At 42.5% G+C, this 18,264-nt stretch overlaps 1 protein-coding gene across 1 annotated transcript; it reads right to left on the bottom strand.

Annotated features, from left to right (window-relative positions):
• Positions 1-61: 61 nt before the first annotated feature.
• On the bottom strand, positions 62-18,144 carry LOC115374761 (integrin alpha-6-like). The gene is made up of 26 exons (XM_030073866.1): positions 17,894-18,144; positions 11,945-12,072; positions 11,739-11,818; positions 10,925-11,186; positions 10,319-10,450; positions 8,865-9,078; positions 8,058-8,251; positions 7,829-7,923; positions 7,340-7,467; positions 7,156-7,245; positions 6,866-6,927; positions 6,580-6,749; positions 5,757-5,900; positions 5,557-5,672; positions 5,169-5,325; positions 4,977-5,060; positions 4,374-4,453; positions 3,895-3,972; positions 3,685-3,787; positions 3,412-3,588; positions 3,071-3,172; positions 2,703-2,813; positions 2,345-2,443; positions 1,838-1,963; positions 1,581-1,675; positions 62-920 (listed from the first exon to the last, which is right to left on the bottom strand). Exons 1-25 carry the CDS (start codon positions 18,073-18,075, stop codon positions 1,601-1,603), a joined length of 3,189 nt encoding a protein of 1,062 aa, XP_029929726.1. The 5' UTR covers positions 18,076-18,144; the 3' UTR covers positions 62-920; positions 1,581-1,600.
• Between the last annotated feature and the right edge of the window lie 120 nt (positions 18,145-18,264).

Genomic DNA, 18,264 nt, shown 5'->3' with positions numbered 1-18,264 from the left:
CATGGATATGAAAACAAAACTTTACCAAAAATTTATTCAGCAAATTCAGAGAAATGTTCACTTTTTACACTCAAGCTCTTCCGTTTGACAGTCAGTGAATAAAAAGGTGAATTTTCCAGAGGCTTTGTAGAATATTTACAAAGCGAGTCCTTGACAGTTGTTGAAGAGTCTTTGTAACCTGCGGTCTGAGGCACCGCATTACCTAAGACACAAGCTGATTGAGGATGGTATGCACAGTTAAGGCAGATGTAATACAGATGTGCTAAACTGGAAAAACCTGTGAGGTTGTTTTAAATGTAGTTTATATTGTATATGCAATCACTGCATCAATCTTTGGCCTGTAGAGCATGTAACAGGTAGCACTCCCCTTAAAGAATAAATACAAACATTTCTGCAAAACATTCAGAAAATATACAAAAACCTAAAAACCCCGCCCCGTCAATACTGTGAACACAGAACACATACAAAACAAGTTCCAAATCTGACAGACAGTAGTTGTGCAGGAGCAGCTTCCACACTGCAGCACGTCTTTCAGTGATCAATTAAGACGTCATCCGAGATCAAATCGGCCCTGAAGTGGCATATTTGATCAAGTATAAAATTCTACAAACCTTTTTCTTTGTTTTTTGCTTTTTTCTGATATTTACAATCCACACTGCAGAGAAAAAGCAGGGAGTTGTTATGGAAAAACAATAAAATTGGAAGATCAGCACAAAGTGACAGGAATGTCTGTTGGATTGAGATTTCCAACGCCGTTAGCAATAATGTTCATCGTCATGCCAGCTTGTCATCCAGGGCTTCTTTTCCAGGTTTTCCCAGCTGTCATTCCCAGGTTTTATATCCCTCTCCTCTCTTTTGATTCGTACGGCATTGTAACTGGGAACATTGTCTTCATATTTGGCACGCTTGAAAAAACCACACTGCAGAGAAGAAAGGAGAAACAAAATGAATGTTTTCGCATCAGGACAGAAAAAATGAGAGACGGCTGTTCAAAGCCGTCAAAGAGACATTCAGAAATTTAAATCAATCTTCTGTCTCTGTTTCTTTGGATCTGTCAATTTTTTTTTAACAGGCAAGAGCCAAGATGCAGCAAAGCGATTGTAAAAGGTGTTGACAAGCCATCTGGATTTCTCCATTCAGAAAGCCAAAATGTTTTAATGATCCAGGAGTTTTACCATGTAGAAGAAAAGGAACCTTCAGACAAAAGCAGCGACAGCATTGGCAATGGCAACCAGAGAAACAAGAACCAGCAAGGAAATGAAGGAACCAAAGAGATGCAGAAAAGTCTCTGAGATACGGTTCTTCAGAGCATTAATAATATATACATTTCTTAACAGGCATCACCTCCCTTGGCCATGCATGGAAACCCGCATGATCAACACATAATCATGTGTGAAAGAAAGACTTTCAGGCACTAACTGTTGGCAAAAAGTAATCAGCTTTTGAAACTGCATTCAGCACCGTCACTGCAGTATCATGTCACAGAGTGAGAGCTGCCCACCCTCCCAGCAAAAGGGAAAGAGAGGAAAAGCTCCAAATGCCACTTTTACACTCCTCGATGACAGGCTAGGTGATTTTACCCCGTTTCTTGTCTCTTTTTCTATGCATTTGCTGTCAGTGCCTCTTTGTCTGACGCTGGAGTGTCATCTTTGTCGTTGTTCCCAAAGAAACCACACTGAGGAAAGGCAAATGGTTAGAAAATGTGTGCAAACGGTGGTTTCAGGACTCTTAGGCGTGAAATGGTTTTAATTGAAATGCATGTAGGTGTTCAGTGAGCATGTTTTTTTGTTTTTTCCTTGTCAGCTGGTGCAGGGCTCATTCTGTCCGTCAGTCTTACCTTCCAGAGGAGGAAGACCAGCAGCCCCAACAACAGCAGCCCTAGCAGGATGGCCACCAGGATGATCCACCATGGCAGTCCTCCATACTGGGCTGCACGCCTCTCTGGGAATACTGTCAGTCTAACCTGGAGAAAACACCATCAGCAGTGCCTCAGTATTCAGGAAAGCAGCAATATAACGACACTCACTCGATGGATTGATGGGTCTAAAGATCAGTTTTGGTTCATACATTGCTTTCTAACCCTGTCAAACTGTCAACCTTGATTCTGATGAGTATTTGAGAGTTTGTTTTTTTATTATTATTATTATTATCCTTACTTATGTCATGCACTAGTTCTGTGTTTTGGGATTTGGGGATATTGTTCCACTACCTCCCTGCTTTTGACATCAATGTGAAGACCCACAACCCAACAAACTGCGCAACTTGTCATAAATAATTATATCCACTAACTGGATCCACAACTGCTGCATGCGTCATTTTTTTCTAGCATATTGTGGTCTCTTACCTGTGTCTCATGATTTTTCAGCACCATGTTTTTAGTTGTGCCACGAACAAGCAGAGAAGCCTTCACTATCACCTCTAAATAGTTCATCTTGGAGAAGTCCTGTTAAAAAACAACAAAAAAGGTGTAGGTTGGGTGGTGCTGGAAGAAATCAAGGAAAAATGAGCAACACAAAGAGATAACATGCTTCTGCTACAGTCAGTCTTTGTGCCAACAATTTACAATGATTTTAAGAAACCTATCGAAGGGACAGTCACAGCTGTTGTTGTTTTTTTTTTTTATTCCAGTTTATTTTGCTTAAAACTGTATGCAAATGCAGATGCAGTACTTGAGTAGAAACACTTCACCCGCCGTCACTTACCTCTATGAATGTACCATTCCACAGGCGAGCGTTGAGAGTGATGACTGCATTACTGTCCATGTCCTGCAGGGGGCATCTGAGCTCCACACAGTTTGCTCCGTTGTCACATGACTGCAAATTAAAAAAAAAAAAAAAAAAAAAAAAAAAACAGCACATAGTCACCAGTGGATTCCCTCACTTGTTGGAATTCCACTTAAAAGATAAAAATAGACGCAGAGGAATGCTGTATATCATAACAGCTCTAGAGCACAGTGGATGAAACTCTCGGTCAAAAGGTTATGAAAATGACATCTCAGTGAAACTTGAATACACAGGTTTCTATGTCAGAATAGAAAGGAAATGAATTCAATTTGTTATTGCAGGATTACCAGAGTTCTGTATTTCCTCTGGTCCGTTAGAAGTGAAATCGAGCCCTCCTCTTGTTTGGGGGTGTCCTCCATGGCCCGTCTCTTCCTGATGTGACCTGGCTCCTGAGGACAGAACAGTAAACACAACAGTGTAAAGCGTACTGGATTCACCTGCCGTCCTTTATACCTTTCCCAAAGGTATAAAGACAGTTAACAGATAATTATGTTGTAGCGCAGTGATACCGACTATAGGGCCAACATTCTGACAGGAGGAAAATAAAAGCTCAAAACGAATAAATAATAATAAAAAAGGGAGACAAGACAAATGTATAGCAATTCATTGTGACCATGTTTTGACCAACCTCTTTAAGTTTGAGAGGGTTGACCTCCTGGGAAGAAGAGCAGTCAGTTCGCTGCACCCCGGTAGAGTTGATTTTCATCAGGTAGAGCAGCCACTTCCCTACATCGGTCTCCTTCGGCCAGTGGATGACCAGGGAGGCGGTGCCAAAGCTCGCCAAGGGTTTTCCCAGGTTGATGATCTGCAAATCCAAACATAACAGTGTCCCACCTCTGTTGGTATCATCCAACTCAAAAATGTATAGTTGAAGGGACCGTCTAAAGAACCCAGTACTCACCGTGAACTGGTATCTGATGGCACTGCCGATGTCACTTTCTTTCTTCATGGCATCCTGACCTTTGACCTCTCCTGTGAAGTAGACCTGAGAGGGCTGGGCCTGACTGGAGAGACAGAGAAAGCATTGCCATCAGTATGTGCGCGTTTGTGTCTGTGTGTGTGTGTGTCTACATAATGCGTGAGCATGTGCGTGCATGCGTGTGTGCCTTACCCTGTTAAAGACAGCTGCAACTCAATCACCACTTTTGCTTTTGCTGCGACAGGAGCCAGGCTCTGCTGTTCGCTTGTCCTAACAGATCAGAGGGCACACAGAGGTCAACTCAGATATCCACACTCCTGATGAACTGCCACAAACATTATCAACATTAAGAAGTAGGGTTTAAACGATTTCACACTGAAACTGAAAGCTTTGATTCTGTAGTCCTCGTTTCATACATCCATAAACTTTGAGAATGCAACCGTGGTTAAAGGCTCTAAATAATCTTAAAACTTAAAAGAAAGAAGCTGAATTCATTTTGTTTTTCTTCCAAGTTAAAGTGTGGTGCAAACATAACCGCGACCTAAAAACTGAGGTGCACACTGGACCGCGAAAAAGGTGGACTATTGCACCCCTAAGCCTGTCCCGGAGCTTTAATATGTCTTTTATCTCTGGGGTTTGTGCAGCAGGCTTGTAGATTAAGCTGTACTCACGTTGTTGGCTGTAGATCAATCTTCAGTTCAGTCGTGTTGAGAGAGATGCCTGCTGTACCTAGAATAATGTAGAAAGTTGTCTGCACACACACACACACACACACACACACACACACACACACAAAGTTGACAGTTGGCAAGTTGGTTTAAGAACAATTTTTCTTCTGTTAAAACAAATCAATTTTAAACCACAGTTTGAGTCAGCAATTCAATTCAGTGTTTTAGGCAAAATTTTATATTTATTAAATAAACACAATAATGTGAGAGTATCCTTTTTTTCTGGAATGTGAAAAAAATAAAAGAATTCCACATTTTTACTTGTTGAAATTTTGCTATTCATAGTATTCTGTTAGATCACCACAGCATTAGGTTTTTTTTATTATTATTTTGTTTTACAATCTTGAAAAAATGTATTCAAATTGTCAGTTGATTATTGCAAAAGTCAGTGATTTATTTGTTATATTTCTTTTAGCAGACTGATGCAGTTGAATCAGCAAAACGTATCAATGAAGCATCAATGCCATGATTATATCTAATCAATCATATCTATATAAGAGCGAAGTCCCAGAGGAGACGGACCATGTCAAATGTGTTTGCTCTCACCTTAGAGTCCCGTTTGAAGGGGTTTCCCAGCTCACACTCAGCCTGAGAACCATTTTTATTGGCTGTGCAGGTAACTGGCTTCTCCTGGAATCAACAGCAAGGTCCAATCAGAACCATGAACTGGTGTGTGTGTGTGTGTGTGTGTGTGTGTGAGAGAGAGAGACAGACTGAGGTATGGAATGAAAGCCTCACATTAGGTAGCACACGGAAGGCAGAGTAGGTCAGGGTGGGCGGGAAGGAGGCGACCACCGAGGCTTCGTACGCATCATCTCCATTCATGTTGGTCACTGTGACTTCCAAGGCGATTTCTTTCTGGTCGCCAAGGGAGACCACCGGCACCCCAGCATCCCTGCAGACACAGCCATGTTATGAGCCTGTATGCTGGAGATAGCGTGTGTATGCAATCCTGTGTAGCTCTGCAGGCTGAGCATGATACTAAGACTAGCAGTAAGGGCTTTTCCACCGAAGATATCGTCATAAATCATCATCGTAGCATCATAAATAATCTGGTAATGTGCTTTGAATTTAAGTATCTATGAAACGTGTATGTATGTGTGTGGGTAGCTATAATGCCTCTTACTCTTCCATTGGGATGAAAACATCTTGGTTGGGTTTCCTGTTGCAGTAGCGATAGGTCACCTGCAAATTACTCTGGCACACGTTGTCTGTTCCGCAGCCCTCCTTCAGGAAATTCACCTGCAACCACACACAACTATAGTCATGCACATTTGGGGAAAACATGTCCATATATGTAAAAATGACCTACTGATCCACGGTTACCTCTGCGCGGACTGTCGTTGGCTCATTGGCGTCCAGAATGGGCATAAGGGAAGAGGACGGGCTCTGTCTCCGCTTACGTTTGGCATCCTGGATATCCACGGACACCTGGATGGGGATTCCCCGGAGCTTGTCCCGAATGTTGTCCTGCAGGATGACATCACCACACCAGATCAGCAGGGCCCCAATTACACACTCTCTGCAGTGTGTAGAGTGCTGGACACTTAATTATCATTAAACATTGTGTGTGTGTATTTTTTAAGTAGAAGACCTCAATGAGCAGCTTTTTGTACTGAAGACAGATACAAAAGTACTAAGTATTTAGAAACCAGGGTTGATAGATTTTTTTAAATTAGTTTTTAAATTTCACTTATGATTTCAATTTCAGTTTCATTTCAGTTAGTTTTCAGCAGGTTACATTTTTTTTTGTTTTAGTTTTAGTTGACTATTTATTCGGTTATCATTACAGTTGTAGTTTGTTTGTTTTTTAAGTTGATGAAACAATTTCAGAGCAGTTTTTTTGTACATCAGATAAGAAATAATATATCAGAACTTCTCTTTAAAATGTCGCTACAAGTTCAAGTAAATAACATTTTCAGTTGTAAAAATACCCTAAAATTATCTGCTACAAATGGAACCCCTTTACCATTAACATGATCATTATTTTAATTAAATAGTTTTTACAGGAAGACGTGACAATATTAGCCTAATCACAGTCTGATTTTATTGTTTCGGAACACCCACTTTTTTCTTTGGCTTTATTTTATGCAAATAGCCTTGTTGTAGACCATAAGAAAAGGACAAGAAGTCCAGAAAGACCTTTTACCTGTACAATGAGTTTACGTGTAAAGCACTGCTTCTTTCCCTGGCCGGCAAGGGTGACGGTTCCTTTGGACTCGTAGTTTTGGTCAGCGCTGGAGCCTTGCTCGAAAATCACTCTCGAGAGAAGACCGTTCTTCCTGCGCTCGGCATCTGCCTCAATGGCGTACGCCACCGCTAGACGGAAAAACAGAAGAAGAGATAATGATGAAAAAATCTGCGGGCACTTTAAGTTTAGATTTCATAAAGAAATTTAATGGAGCAAAGACGGAGTGCAAAATGTCTGAATTTACTTAGTTTGGGTGAGTAGTTCTTTGGGTTGGCAGTGTAGGTGAGGCAGGCCTCAACACTCAAGCTGGGGAAACAATGCAGTTTATCGATTGTCAGTATTTTACATTATATCATTATGAATAAAACATCCACAGTTAAAAGAAACTACATCTACAGGATTTAAATCAGTTAGAATGAACAGTGGTTAACATCAGCCCTTTACAGACAGGATCTTTCACCAACTCTTTCAATTTTATAACATATAAACAGACAAATATATGCGCTCAGACAAAAACAGGCCAAACACACTGACCAGAAGTTGCTGCCACAGTTCTTCTTGGTGAAGTCAATCTCCTTAGGTGTGATCTTGATGTCCTTCTTGATGTTAATGACTGGGCGGGATCTGGGATGACAGACCTCAGTCAGTATCTCTATAAAGGTTATGATTTTTCTCCAGCGGAACAAGCAGAGCCAGATCAACACTGAGGTTCACTCACCTGTAGATAAAAACGGAGTCAGAGAGGGATCCCACAGCCAGGTCAGGGAGAAGGTTCTTATCCAGATCCATGTTGCCTGCCAGAGAGTAGCCAAACAGCCTCGCTCCTACAGGCTGGCCTGACAGCACCTGAAGCCAGAGAGACACACACTATAATTGCATCCACTTACTGTACATACTCCAAATCACCATATGTTTTGCTGAGGTTGACTCGGGCCTTGGAATATGAATCCATTTAACGCAGAATGAAAAACACTTTGAATGTCTGAATTCAAAAGAATCTAACTTTCCCATTGTTATACTCACCACCTAATGCAAACAAAATCAGAACAGGAAACATTTGACACAACGTTTGAATACGTCTCAACTTAACAGCTGCACTTGTGGCATACCTTTCCTACTAGGCAAACAAAAGAGTGTGACAGAGGTACAGAAAGTCAGTCATTTAGTTAATTAGTGACAGTAGTTAAACAATAAGTTGGTTTCTTACCTGTGAAGGTTTTTTGTTGATTTCTTTGTCTGTACCGTGGTAGATGTAGACATTCCCCGCGCCTTCATTATCATAGGGAGCTCCGATTGCAACATCTGGCAGGGAGAAGAAAAACACTGGCTTTAAACATCCAGGTATGCACACAGAACAAAAGACATGCACATTTCATTGAATGACAAGCAGACAGTGATGTATTTTGTAACTCTCACATGCACATGCACACACTCACCATGGAAGCCATCCTGATTAATGTCTCCCATGTTTTCCACAGCTAGACCAAACATGGAGTCCTGAGGTCCTTCTATTCTGGTCGGTGTGACTTTGTCCCAGGCCCCGGCTTGGTTGACGTAGATGTAGATGGCTCCTCCGATCTCCTTTTCCTTCTCAAAGTACTGAGGGGCTCCCACCACTATGTCCTGCCAACTACAGCCAGTGACAGCATTTCATTCAGTACAATAACCAAAATCCTAAAATCCTAATTATAATAATTTCATATACATACGTGCACACACACACACACATATAAATACACACATATACTCAAACACCCATATATGTATATATAGTGTTAATAAAACACACTTTTTAAATGCACTTTGAGCAATAGTTTTTTTCTTTTGCTTTTATTCCAATAATATTTATTGCTCACAAATTTAAAAATTTACAACTTTGTTTTGATATATGTTGTTGATCGTTGATCATTTTGATAAGACAATCATTATTATATTATTCTATTTTTTTTTTTTTTTTTCAAAAAAGGTACTATATTTTATCTATGCTCTGAAGTTGCTTTGGTGCATCCATGCTGTCATGTATAGATGTGTGTATATGTGGCTATATGAACGTACATACAGATGTGTTTCCAGGCCTGTACACTGTATAAGGACGCCTGTGTATGTGGATATAAACATGTATGGATGTGCTAATCCACAGACATTTGTGTGAGTGTATATATACATATATATATATAGATATAGATAGATAGACAGAGAGATAGATATCGTTCATTCAGAGTCTGTATCTCCATGTCACCAACCCGTCTCCATTGAAGTCCAGCACAGCCAGATCATATCCGAAAGAGGACGCCAGCCCCTCCCCTTCCAGAATGAACTCTTTCACCAGGATGTTTCCTGTCTCCGGGCCTTTCTTCAGCAGCACCACCGCTCCACTGTGGTTCGCCCTGGGTGCTCCTGCCACCACTGTCAGCTGGCCCTTTTTGGTCAGGCTCTTCCCCGAGTCCAGAGAGAAGCCTTGTTGAGAGAGACAGAGGAATGGTTGATTATACAGACAGAGGATGTTCAGGTACAGAAACAGATATGCAGAGGAAAAGAGAGAGAGGCAAACAGGACTGATGGGAACAATAGGATGACTGGGTCTCTCTGGCCCATGACAGTCAAAAAAAAAGGATGAATGCTGGTGAGGAATACAGAGGCACTTCAGCAACCCGGTGAGTAAGCTACATTATCATTACCTGTGTCATCCAATTATGCTACGGCTACAGTAACATGTGGTTAATGTCCAAGTCAAGTTCTGTATTGTCATGACTCAGCGTACGTGGAAGCGAAATATCATTCTCCACTGCAACATGAAGCAAACAAGACACCACAAAAGAAAATACTCATTAAAAGGTCATTAAAAGAGCCAGTGACCTAAACAGTCGCGCAAGGTCATGAATGTTGATTGGTCAAGGTCATACTTCAGGTCAGACCTCATCGACACATTTCTTACATCTAAACAGCAGCTAAAAATTTGATTTAAAATGTGCTTATGCAATTACCTTGACCAGCTGTAACTTAAATTAAATTGTGGTTCAGCTGTGCTACAGGTCAGGGGATGCACATTGCCCTGGCAACTGGTACTGCTACTTTTTCCTTTACCAACTAAAAATTTGTATTTGTATGTATTTGCATATTTCTATTTGTGAAGTGTCAAATTATTGATGAGAACATTAGAGGCGGACTAAACGCCAATGTTCATATCAGAAGAAGTGCTGTCATTAATTAGCATTTAAAAACAGCACTATCACTAATTACCCCTCAAGTGTTTAGAATAACACGGATCTTGTGAAATGTATCATATATTCCTGGATGAGTGACAGCAGGCTTGATATTTATGGGGCACTGTGGGCAATTTACAGGATTTTAAAAATATCGCATGTGCATCACACAAACTGAACACGCTGGTCATGTGTACCTGAATGCAAAGATGATAAGCACAGCTACCTCAAGACCAATATCGACTTTGGAAGAAGGAGCTACAAGCCTTTTTATACATGGATACAAAAACATAGATGTAACATAACAGTCTCCCTTCACACGCTTCCGCTCCAGCAATCCTGATCTGATGGGGAAAAGAACCACTGCATCCTCAGCCTGAGCAATCAAGGCCAGCCAGAGCGGATTAGCACTTTTATGACTCTTCCTCACTCAGCAAAAGAGCAGATGGAAAGACAACAATAATGAAAAATTAATAGATGGGGATGTGCCATACCGAGGTAGCTGTTGGCAGGGACAGGGACCAGGTCAGGGTCCATTTTGTTCTCATCCCCAGCCTCATATGGACCGTCATCATAGAAACCCATTTCTATCAGGGTGTTGTTCTTCTGTTCCACACGTACCACACCTAGAGGAGGAGAGGAGAGGAGAGGAGAGGAGAGAGGAGAGAGGAGAGCAGAGAGGAGAGGAGAGGAAGCGAGACAAGGAGATGAGGGGAGAACAGTTGAGGCAATGGAAATGGGCTGAATGAACCTGGCAAGTAATGAAAGGATGCAATAACTATAACACAATAATAAATGGCGGAATAATGTCAAACACATGACCGAAGAAAAAGCATCACTGAATGACTGGGAAATCCCCCGGCAATGACCATAAATTGGATATGAAAAGTGAAAGACAGGAATGCTATAGATGTGACAATAATTACACTGTCAATGAGGAACATTTGTTATTCTTCATAGCCGATCTAGTTTAGCCTATATGTGAGACAGAGCAACAGTATACTGCTAGTTGTCACTCAAGGCCTGCTGGCGTACCACGTTTTATCTACACAATAAGTATACAACCACACACACACACACACACTTATCACTATACTTACCTTTCCAGTTATATGCCCCGGGAGCACCAAAGATGAGGTAGTGGTAGTCCTTGGTGAAGGTGGCAGAGAGCCCCTGCTGGCAGGAGCCAAACCTCTCATGCCCTCGCACACGGCCCTCGCAGAAGCGCCAGTTGCCCCCATCTTCGTCCGACCCAGGATCGATGGTCAGATCCTGACTCAACACATAGCAACGCCCTATGATGTCACGTGATTCGAGGGCTGTGTTCACATTCGTCCGGTGCTGGTAGCGATGAGCACAGGTCTAGCGGGGAAACACATGGGATCAAAATGAAAACTAATTAGATGTTATGGTCAGTAAAAAAAAATAAAATAAATTCATGGTTAATGGGGGTTTTACAGAAAACACACTTTTCCGAGTTTTTGCATGGGTGTTGTGGTCTGGGATATTATTCAGATGCTGTTAAAAGACTAATCTGGTCCTCTTCTTTTTGGATGATGCCCTCTTCTCACAACTGGACCTCATCAAAACTCGAATAATTATTTAAGATCTTAAATTTGCATTAGCCTGCCCATGCTTTGGTGAGTCCTGTGGGGTAGTCCCATTTTCAGTGTCAGGGAGGAGGGCTGAGCCACCAATAATACAAGCCAATCAGCAACCACTGGCTAATTAATAATGAACGAATGTCTGCAAAGCACTTGTTATATTCATGGTGCAAGAGGAGCCCTGGAAAAATATTTCGTGTTCATCAAAAAATGACGAAAATATCCCCCTTTGAGGATTTGGATGCAGTTGTGATTTATGACTAGATACACATACACACAGATACATACACACACACATACAAAGCCTTACCACAATCTTTCCGCCTGGCCCCTGACTGTTCACTGTCACTCCCATCCACTGGTTCTCTTTGCTTTCCTGTCTTAGATCCTCTAAAGAAAGAAAGAAAGACACAGAGAAAGAGGTAAAGATAAGGAAGATAGTGATGAAGAGGATACTGTTGGCAAAGCAAGTAAATGTAAATGCAGATAGTGCACAGGTGTCAGCAGGCTGCTCACCATCATTATCAAAGACGACTCTGGTACAAGGGGACGAAGGGGAGCTGAAGTCGCAGCTGTACAGCCCTCCTGTCACTTTAGCTTTCTGGCCAGACAAGGCTTTGGCTTTAGGGGCTCCGACCAGCAGCCTGCAACACACACACATATACATGAGTGAAGCCAGCGACACAAGGAGCTCAGCGACGCCGTACACACTGTGAAACACACTCAGACAGTAGCACTCTTCTCTCATCTGGGGACTCAAAATGGGAAGTGCCCTTACAGTTCTTCCACTTGCACATTTTTTCAGGCATTCCAATCCACTCTGTCACACAGTAGCTATGTCCACACGCACGCGCGCACACACACACACACACACACACACACACACACACACACACACTTGCCACACTCAACCAAACTGATGTTCCATGTCACCCGGTCCTACTGAGTCAAAGACCTCTTTCAAATGCCCAGCCATTTGAAAGAGGTCACACACACACACACACACACACACACACACACACACACACACACACACACTGGCTGCCTTTGTGGACCAAAGACAAGGGCAAATGCCACACCCAAATCTTGACGATGGGCAACCACTTCCCAGGGTTTCCAACGCTCTGTAAATCAAAGAAGCCAAAGATGTCAGTCGTTATGAACTGATGCTTTGTGGAGCTCCTTTTCTGTTTTTGTATATCCTCCCTCTCTTCCTCTCCCTTGCTATGTATAATTCATTCTCAGGACCTCTGTATGGCTCACATTATCTGTCCCCTAACCCAAAGAGTTAATTCTGTGCAGCGTACAGTCTTCAGGTTTATGGCCTGAGCACTTGATGAGATTAAGTGAAGCCATTTTTATCTGGAACACAAAGCATGCTCAGATCTCCAAATCATCCGGGAGCGGATGCACAGAGGTACACCAGTCCCAGAGAGGAGCTGAAACTATAATGTGATCAACTTGTTTGCAGTCTTGACATCAACGGTCAGCTACACAGAGGAAAAGATGTCCAAACTTATGGTTTTAATGCACAGTCCACTTTGTGAGATAGTGGTAATGACATAAATATTGCCTTAAAGAGCAATGGTGAAGATTACAAAAAGACATTAAATCCATGTATATGCCATGTCATGATTTAAGGAACTGAAGGCTTATTTAAAAAATACAGCTGTTCAAAAAGTTGAGTGCCTTGCAATGCTGCCAGTATGACAGGAATCTGTGAGAAATCCGTAAGACTACTTACCACAATAAAAGCATAAACTCTACAGAGTCTTTCTGAATTGTGCATGATGAACAAGTGTTCACTATTTGTCTTATTTTGTGGATTCAGAAACCACTGGATTGGTTTGGCCTGGAGTTGTCCCCTCTCAAACACCACAGCACTGCCTAAACTGTCATTCCACCCCTTACTCGTCTTGGACCAATCAAATCTTTTTAAAACTATTAGGGGAGTGAATGGTACTTGACATTTGATACTTCTGGACTGCAGAATGTAAAGTACAGTCTATCTAAACCTCTACACAGACTGCTGCACCACACTAAAAACCTATTTGTACCTGACCTATTAGTCAGACTGCTTGTGCATGTACTTGGCCAGTAAAGGTGACTCAAATGAGTCAAATGAGTCAACACTTCAAATGGAGGTTTCATGACTTTAACACTCAATGCCAGGTGAGCACAACTCCACCCCCATTGTCCTCAGAGACACAGGAAGTGAGGAGAATGGACGGAAAAGGCTCTGCCAAGGCAGCCTGGACTCTGGGAAACGGGGTCACTGGGTCTGGGGTTCACTGTGCTAAAAGAGAATGGATAGAGTGCTTCTTCCATCTTGTCATATTGTAATACCATTTAACATTCATCCATTTCCTCAACAGGATATACACAGTAACAAATATACAAAAGATAACACACTTCAATGTAATGATTTGAACCGTTGAGATAGTGGTAGATTACATATGATCAGAGCTACAAATAGCTGAAGACGTGGAAATGGAAACGAGTGTCAATGGACAGTGTATCATGTTATCTCTATTGCCAGTGAAGAGCAAAGTGCTGACATGGTGCGTAAGGGACTAGCAGTGCGATAAGGCTGACCCGCTGGCCCACTGACAATGACCCAGCTGTTTATCTAATCATTCACCACCAGCAACACAGTCCCAACACACAGGCTAAATCTACAGGAAGGACCAGGACAAACAGAGAGAGAGAGACACAGTGAAAGACGGAGAGAGGGTGGATGGGTGAATGTTTGGGCATGTCTATATTGTATATTCAGTGTAAATGTGCCACATGAAGCCAGACACTTAAAACACAGACACACGTGCATACCCACACACAGGTGGTGACACATGTTGCCTCTCCCACCACTGGGCAAACTTCACAGCAGAAAGTGACCATTAGCGAAACATCCCACGGAGAGAAGCTTGTTGTTTTACAGCAGTGGGCTGGCTGCCTGCTAGGGCATAGCCTGTTGCTTGGCAACAGCCAGTGGCACCCTATCAAATGGGCAAGTTCAGCTCCAAATGGGTTGCAGATCCAGAGGTTCTCCAGAACAACTGCTGTCATGTATTACCCAACTTTCTCCTCTGTCTGCTAGGCTGTGGGCGCTCCGGGACTCAGAGCCAGAGCTCATCTGGACTGGACCAGAGAGACTGACGGGGTGAATGATGGGGTTTTTTGGTGCCCAGATGTCAGCCTGATTTATATCCTTCTCTGCATTCTTTCTGCCACTGCCTCTTAATTCTCTTTAGTTTCTTTTTCTCATCTTTGATGTTGTATAACCTGAACTTCAACCTGGGGGGAAGAATGGGAGAATAAGACTAAATCTGGAAGAAAAGCAACTTCTTCTCACACAGTTGACTTCAACACACTCTCACTCTCACACGGAGCAAGAATGCTCAATCTTTTTAATGTTCTGTGCCACAAAGCTGACTTTTATTAACCTGCAGAGCCCCACTGGTAGTGATTTTACCCTAGAAACAATGAAATGAAAAGATTTTGTTTTATGTCAAGTATTTAAGTGTTTGAATGTCATACTTAAGCAATGACTAATTAAAATATAATATTTAATGAGGACCCCCTGGAAGCCCCAAGGGGGACCTCTGGTGGTCTCTGACACCCTCTTGAAAACCAGTGAGCTAAACCAGAGCCCTATCTCCTTCAGTAACAAAGGAATCTAGACACTTATAAAATGACTTGAACAGCCTTGTCACACCAAAGAGCATATCGTGCTCTTCTGTCTCTCAGTGTCTGTCTCCTTTACACTCGGCACTTCAACCACTTCGATGCTATCAATCTGTCTGACTTTTTTTAAGTCAGCCTGTCTTTCTCCTTAGTACACATACAGATGTGCATTTACTTTCTCCCACACTTTTCACACAGTCAATCCTGTAATTTCCAAGCTCTATAACCTAAAATCTCTCTCTCTCTCTCTCTCTCTCTCTCTCTCTCTCTCTCTCTCTCTCTCTCTCTCTCTCTCTCTCTCTCTCTCTGTCTCCTCCTCCTCTCCTACTCTAGCGCTTCGCTCTCACCCTCTTGATTTTATTATGGAGACAGCTCCATCTGGCAATTATGACCAACCATGGAATGTTATACACAAACACAAGGACACACATGCATACACATGCAACCACATGCACATACACACTCCCATCAGGTCCCACCCTTCCTCCCCACCCTCACCTGCAGGTACATGTAGCACTCATACCTGTGGGCTATGAAACATGTGAGAAGGAGTCAAATTTTTGTGAATGCCAGGCAAAGGAACGTCACTCACTTTGCACACCCAGTTGTGGAGAGACACATACAAGAAGACACACACACACACACACCTACACCTCACTTCAGCACATAAATGTTTCCAACATGATTAGACAATCACCTCTCACTGGTGCTGAGCTGAACTGAGAAGTGTTAGCTTGCAGTAAGAAATAAATCTATCTATCTATCTTTCTATCAATTGATTATGGTTTTAGTTGTAGAGAACTGTCTTAGCCTCAGGTTAGAAATATTACAAGCACCACATTGAGCTAGCTGACACTCTTCCAAATGACTGACAACAGGCAACGCCTCAGTGCTCAGCCACAGCATGCATCAGCGCCACTTAAAAACACCAAACATGCACTCACATACACATGCACACACACAAACACACACTCATGTGCATGCACAGACAGTACACTTAAGCGTGTGTGTACACACAGTCTCCACAGTGAGAGTGTGTTACGCCTCTTTAACAGCTGTATGAACACTCTCACTGCAAACCAAACATAGCTTAGGCCTACTGCTCAAACATGCACATGCACACGCACACACACACACACACACACACACACACACACACACACACGCACTCAAACTTCTACAATGCAGTACATTCTGTAGATTCTTCCGTCAGTTCAACTTTGACTGTTTCCCTGTTTAATTAATTTTAATTAATTTAATTAAGACTGCATTTGCAACTTACTGGAATGTAATGGTAACTTAATATCAACAACACAGAGGGTAAATGGCTTCCCATCAGCCCTCACCTGAGAATACACCTTGTAGCACTGAGAGTTCACACCTCAATCAACACAATCTAGCTACCATGCTGACATTGTCTTCTGTTGTATTTAATCCCACAGAATTGCACTGCGTTCTATTTCCCTGTATTTCTTTTACAACCTGAAGCAGGGCAACGCTGTAGTGACGCGTCTCGTGCTGGTCACCATGTGTCTCTCATTTAGATACAGTCTAAAACTAGAACAGAGAAACACAAACTGCCACTGTGCATGTGTGTGCTTGAGTGTGATTGAGTGTTTGTGTAGCACCATTACAAGTATGTCTAAGAGCTACCCTTGACCTCTCTGAAGGTTAAAGCAATAGTTTGCTTATGCTTTGCAATGCTTAATTACGCTGAGCCATAACACTCATAATGTTAACAGTGGGGAAATACACTGTGGTGAGTTGTTGCCTTTTAGCTGTACAAACAAAACCACAGTGTGGAAAGCAGTTTTACCCCATCTGTTGATTGTTTCCAATGCCTCCAATCCCAAAAGTCCAAGCAGCCTATCTGTACTTAAAGTGTAAAACCCCATTATAACAGCAGCACAGGTACAGCTGTCCTGGCCCAGTTGCTCAGTGAGTTGAATTCTGCCAGGGTTGGGGGTTTGATCCCCACTAAAGCCAATTCTAAACCTCTGTGCACTCATATTTTGGAAGACTGTGTTCACAAATGGCACATTATGTTATGCAAGTGGTTTATAAAGTTACAAAACAGGGATATTTCTTGCAGGTTTTTTTTCTCCCAACAGCTTCCAGGTGGAAGATGTAGGTCCTATTAATCTAAGGGCAGTTTGTATTTACCCAAACCAGTGACCACTTGATGGTAATTAGCCTTTATGGAGAATGACAAATTCTTCTGAATTAATGCCCATAAAAATGCTGAGGAGTGTGCCAGCTAAAGCTCTTGGGAAAGAATTGGAAAAAGAGAGCGTGGGTGCGCTCCGGTGCGTGTCGAGAAGCCCACACAAGCAGTCTTGAAAAATGTCACAAATAATTAACCTGTAAAGCAGAAATTCACTAGGGACGAAGGTCAAGAGAGGAGTATAGGTTACGGCTCAGCTCACAACAGGTGTGTAAAGGTTTCTGGGAAGAAGTGATTTGGCTTCCAAAGATGTTTTGTGAAAGATTATTGCTTTGAAATAACCTGCGACATACCTGACCTCTAACGAAAACTTGATATTCCTATATTTTTCCGCTATTTAAAGCGTGTCTGTGCGGCATTACTGTCAGTATCCACATTTAAAGTCACACTATTGCTGTGAAATTTCTATGGTATCCCTCTAAAATATATGATATGATTTTTTTGTTTCTTTTTCGTTGGTTTCCAAGGACCACGAAAAAAAATCTTGCCAAAACAGAAACACTTCCCCAAAACAGAATCCAAGGTTGTTCACTTTATAATAAAACGCCGGGTCTTACATTCTCTTATCCGACGGGTTAACCTGTCGGTGCATGGCGAGGGAGAAGCCGAAAAGACTGTCTTTGTCTCCGGTCTTTTGCAGGACATTGTCGATGTCCAGGTTGAAAGCCGAGAGTTCCCTGCATGTCAGGAGTAAGACAAGCCACAGTCCACAGGAGATCCGTGTCCTCCCGATGTCCATAGCTGGAAAAGGAAAGTAGGCTTGGATGTCGAATTAGACTCCCAGGACGTGGTGGATGACGGGTCCTCACCGCGGGGATGCACAGTGCGTCTGACCGCTGGAGAGTTTCATGTTGTGCACTTACTCGAAGCTGCCCCTCCCACGGGCCTGTGCTGACACGCACACGCACACACGCACACATGCACACGC

The sequence above is a fragment of the Myripristis murdjan genome, chromosome 17 (genome assembly GCF_902150065.1).
Source record: "Myripristis murdjan chromosome 17, fMyrMur1.1, whole genome shotgun sequence".
Lineage (NCBI taxonomy): Eukaryota > Metazoa > Chordata > Actinopteri > Holocentriformes > Holocentridae > Myripristis > Myripristis murdjan.
The sequence above is the reverse complement of the archived record's forward strand: the minus strand, read 5'-3'. Positions and strand labels throughout refer to the sequence as shown.